General features: G+C 68.2%; 2 protein-coding genes across 2 annotated transcripts, besides 8 other annotated features; both read right to left on the reverse strand.

The window, feature by feature from the left end:
- The first annotated feature begins 58 nt into the window (after positions 1 to 58).
- Positions 59 to 145: a microsatellite.
- Positions 125 to 156: a microsatellite.
- On the reverse strand, positions 157 to 1,182 carry Tco025E_02503 (translation initiation factor 34; the record flags this gene model as incomplete). The annotated part of the gene is made up of 1 exon (XM_029369428.1): positions 157 to 1,182. One exon carries the CDS (start codon positions 1,180 to 1,182, stop codon positions 157 to 159), a length of 1,026 nt encoding a protein of 341 aa, XP_029230576.1.
- Positions 1,183 to 1,217: 35 nt separating this feature from the next.
- Positions 1,218 to 1,246: a microsatellite.
- Positions 1,247 to 1,477: 231 nt separating this feature from the next.
- Positions 1,478 to 1,515: a microsatellite.
- Positions 1,516 to 1,621: 106 nt separating this feature from the next.
- Positions 1,622 to 4,015, reverse strand: Tco025E_02504 (uncharacterized protein; the record flags this gene model as incomplete). Its single annotated transcript, XM_029369429.1, has 1 exon — positions 1,622 to 4,015. One exon carries the CDS (start codon positions 4,013 to 4,015, stop codon positions 1,622 to 1,624), a length of 2,394 nt encoding a protein of 797 aa, XP_029230577.1.
- Positions 4,016 to 4,182: 167 nt separating this feature from the next.
- Positions 4,183 to 4,205: a microsatellite.
- Positions 4,206 to 4,209: 4 nt separating this feature from the next.
- Positions 4,210 to 4,263: a sequence feature (GA-rich).
- A 68-nt stretch (positions 4,264 to 4,331) lies between these two features.
- Positions 4,332 to 4,354: a microsatellite.
- Positions 4,355 to 4,362: 8 nt separating this feature from the next.
- Positions 4,363 to 4,415: a sequence feature (GA-rich).
- The last annotated feature ends 50 nt before the right edge of the window (positions 4,416 to 4,465 follow it).

Below are 4,465 nucleotides of genomic sequence, written 5' to 3' on the forward strand. Positions count from 1 at the left end.
CCCCCCACCCCCCACCCCGTCTCTCTCACACACACACACGGCCCCCCGGGGAAAACAAGCGGCGGCAACGACAAACGGCAGCGGCAGCAGCGGCAACAACAACAAAAGCAAAAGGCAACAGCACCGGCGGCGGCGGCGGCGGCGGAGGGAGGGGCGCTACTGCTCCGGCGACCACACCGGCTTCGCCCCGGGCGCGGCGTCGTAGTTGTCGTCGAAGCGGTGGAGCTTCACGAGGCCGTCGAAGGCGCCGCTCGCGAAGCCGCGGCCGTCGGGGAAGAAGGCGACGGCGTTAATCGTTCCAAAGTGGCACCGCACCTGCCCCAGCTGCCGCTCGTGCACCTTGTGGTAGAACTTCACCTCGAAGCTGGTCTGGCCGCCCTGCGTGGTGACGTCCTGCGCCTCCATGCCGCCGCCTAAAATGACGTGGTCGCCGCAGGGGGAGACGGCGGCGTCGTTGACTGGCACGTCGCTGGTGTACGTCTGCACCACCGACACGTCGCGCGAGTCGAGCAGGCGCGCCGTCTTGTCCTTCGAGGCGGTGATGAGGGTGTAGTAGTTGGGGTCGAAGTGGATGCGGTTGACCGCCTCCTCGTGCGGCTGCTGCGTGCGCACGGTGCGCATCGTCTCCACGTCGAGGATGGCCACGGCGCCGTCGGACATGGCGTAGTAAATCGTGTCGTTCGTCGGCCCCCACACGGCGTAGGTGATGTCGTCGCACTCCGACACGAACTCTGCGCACGGGTTGAAGGCCGTCTTCACCGGCTGCACCGCGTAGTCCTCCTTGGGCACGGCGAAGGGGAGGTTGTAGAGCTGGATCGCCGACTTCTCGCCCATCTTGCGCGAGGTGGCGACCATCACGCGGCTGTCGTCGTGGGCGAAGCCGACCGCGCGGGCCGGGCTCTTCAGCATGATGTTCGCCAGCTCCTCCCCGCTCTCCACGCACCACAGCTTCGCCTTGAAGTCCATCCCGCCCGTCACGAGGAGGGTGGAGTAGTTGTTCACGTCGCACGCCGCGATCGCGCTGTGCCCGGCGAACACCCCCAGCCGCTCCCCCGTCTTTGTGTACCACACGCTGATGTTCGGCTCCTTCGCGGTGGAGAAGAGCAGGTCCCCCTCGCGGTTGAACTTAATCATCGTCACGGGCTTCATGTGCCCGTGCAGGGCGACGCCTTGCATGTTCATCGCTCCCCCGCCACGCCCTCCCCCGTTCGAGTTCCCTTTTTTTCTTTTCCTCCTTCTTCTTCTTTGTGTGTATGTTTATTTACTTTTATTGTTATTTACGCCCCCCTTTTTTTGTTTTGTTTCTCTCTCTCTCTTAACTCGCGTGTTACTCGTCGTCTCGCTTTCACGCTTCGTCTTCCTCGGCTCCCGCACGCTCGCTCGTTGAATGACGCGCCGGCTGCAGTAGACCCCCCGGCACCCCCTCCGGCAGAGGCGCCCAAATGAAAAAGCAAAGAAAAAAAAGAAACACGATGAGACGCAGCCACACGCACACACACACGCACGCACGCAGGCGGGGGGGGGGACAACAAAGAAAAGGGTGGGGGGATGCACGCAACAAGTCACACACGCACCTTCGCCCTTCGCTTGCCCGGCCGGTGGCCTCGCTCGCTCCCTCGCCTCACCAGCCCAGACTGCCCAGGCGCTCCTTGACCGCGCGGAGGTAAGCCTGCGTGGACTGCAGCAGGCCGTCCCCCGCCGCCGCCGCCGAGGTCGTCGTGTGGGAAAACGACGCCGCAGCAGCAGCAGCAGCAGCAGCGGCGGCGCCGGGCCTCTCCATCTGCTCGTGGATGCGCCTCATCCCTGTCTGGATGAGCTGCGCCAGCTCTTCCGCCATGGCGGCTTCCGGGTCCTGCTGCTGCGGCCCCTCCTCCTGCGGTTGCTCGCTCGGCAGCCTCTTGCGCAGCTCCCCGCGAAGCCGCCGCGACTCCGCCCGCTGCTCCTCCAGCAGCTCCTGCAGCCGTCGCGCGAACTCCGCCTGCACCGCGTCGAGGCGGTCACGCGTTGCCTGGTAGTTGCGCTCCAGCGTCTCGGTCGTCGCCGTCTCGTGGGACTCCACGCGCAGAATCAGCGACTCCAGGAAGCGCTGCTCGTTCCTGCGCCAGTCCGCCTGGTCCCACGCACCGGTCTGCAGGGGTTCCAGCATCATCTTCGCAAAGGCGTTGGCGCCGTCGCTTCCGCCCCGCGTCGGCTCCTGCACCACGCCGTCCGGGTCCGAGTGCGGGCTGCCGCCGCACACGGCCAGAGTCCCGCCCGTGGAGGAGCCGGACGGGCTGCGCGGTTGCGTGTCTGACAGCGAAGAGGTCCCCACGGCGGCGTCCCGCGTGGATCGCGGGCGCGGCAGCGTCGCCGCCGTGGGCCCAAGGGAGGACACCGGAACCGGGACGTACAGCGGGACACCGCACCACTGCTGCTGCGGCTGCGGGTGGTGGCCGTCATCGCCGCCGATGGTGGTGGGAGGAGGGAACAGAAGCGGTGGGAAGAACGGCATGGCGCCCTGCGGCAGCTGCGGCGGTGGTGGGAGCTCCTGCCCTCTCCCCGGCTCTGCCTGCGAGTGCCGCGGCGGCTCCGACGCCCGGGGGTCCGGCTTACGGCGGCTGGCGGTGCTGCAGCGGTCCGCCGTGGTGGAGGAGGGGGTCCGCGTGCCGCCGCGGGAGGGGCGCGACCGCGCCGCCGCGACTTCCCCCGCCACCCACCGCGAACGCGCCTCCGCGCCCTCCTCCTCGGCCTCCCACGCCACGGCGGGGCTTGAGCCACGCGGCCTCCCAGCCTCGCGCCCGCTGCCGCCGCTGCCGGCGTTGTCCTCGGAGGGCGGAGTACGCCGGCGAAGCTCCAGCGGCGCCCCCACCGCCGACACAGGCACCGGCGTCGTCGTCAGCGAGGGAATCGGCGGCGTGGGGAGACGCGGCGCCTCGCCAGCGTCCTCCGGGGCCACCCCGCTGCCGCTGCCGCTGCCGCCACTCCCACGCCCCTCCCGCGGCTCCACGCGGGTGAGCAGCAGCTGCTCCGCGTACGTGTGCTGGCAGGCAAAGCCGTCCCCGACGAGGTAGGTGTCCTGTGTGTCTATCAGGTTCTTTGACAGGTCGAGCGACGCCACGGCGCTCGCCTGCAGCGTCCCCTGCTGCAGAAACTCCTTCAGTCCGGCGGTAGTCACGGCGTTGCGGCTCATGTCCACCACGCGCAGCGAGGCGTCGTGCGCGATGGCGAGACCCAGCCGCCGCAGCGTGGCGTCGCCCAGGGAGTTCCCCGACAGGTCCAGGGCCTCTAAACCCCAGGCCGGGGCTGCGGCGTGGCTGCTGCTGCAGGGGCCGCCGCCGCCGCCGCCGTCCCGCAGCGAGGCGCGCCAGGCCCCGCCCTGCTCCCTGCCGCGGTTGAGGAGAATGATGGAGTGGATGCCGTGGGCGCTGCCGTCGGTGAGGCCGCACTCCGAGAAGTGCGCCTCCTTCAGCGCGGGGAACGTGTTCACCGTCGTGGTGAGCCGCGTGAAGAGCTGGTCTGTCAGCCGCGACTTGTTCAGCTTGAGCACCCGCAGCAACTCGCAGTGCTTCAGCACGTCGAACAACCTCGCGGCCACCTCCCGCACCTGCGCCAGCGGCAGGCCACAGAGCTCCACCCGCGCCAGGTGGCGCGTGTACGTCATGCACGCCACCCGCACGCCGTCAATGAGGCTGCGCAGCAGCGGCCGGTTTTGCGGCGCCACGATGACGTCCTCGGGGAGCCGCTGCGCCAGCAGCACCGCGTACGACAGCCTGCGCCGCGACTGCCGCGGCGGGTGGTGCATGCCCTTGTTCGAGTCGTAGCGCAACGCCAAGACCTGCAGCTTCGGCCCCTTTGCCGCGATAGAGCGTGGTCCGCAGCGCAGCAGCGTCGCCGCAAACACCCGCACGGCCTGTTGCGGGGCAAAGTCGAGGTCCGTCACGATCTCGCCGGCCCCCGCACGCTCAAGAAAGCCGTAGTACGGCTCCTCCCGCCGCTGCGCGCACTGGGCCATGTACTCCTGCACGATGGGCAGCATGCTCCCGCGTTCCTTTGCCGGTTTGCACCACAGTCAGTAGAAGGGAAAGAGAGAGAGGAGGGGGGGGGGGAGCGGGCAAAGCGTAACGTGGAAGCCAAAACAGCTGCGATGAGGCAGGGGGCGGTAAGCAATAAGAAAAAGGAGGGAGCCCAAGGAGGACGCCACTGACACACACACACGCACACACGCAGGCGGAAGGAAGCGAGGACGGAGGTGGAGGAGAAAGAGAAGGAGAAGGAGAAGGCAGAGGTCTCGTGGCGTATCCATCACGCGTGGGGAGGGTGGACCCGCACCCGTGTTCCTTTGCGAGCCACTGACACACACACACACACGCACACATGCAGGCGGAAGGAGCGAGGACGGAGGTGGAGGAGAAAGAGAAGGAGAAGGAGAAGGCAGAGGTCTCGTGGCGTATCCATCACGCGTGGGGAGGTGACCCGCACCCGTGTT

This window comes from Trypanosoma conorhini, assembly GCF_003719485.1.
Source record: "Trypanosoma conorhini strain 025E chromosome Unknown Tco_14.4_contig_00098, whole genome shotgun sequence".
Taxonomy (NCBI): domain Eukaryota; phylum Euglenozoa; class Kinetoplastea; order Trypanosomatida; family Trypanosomatidae; genus Trypanosoma; species Trypanosoma conorhini.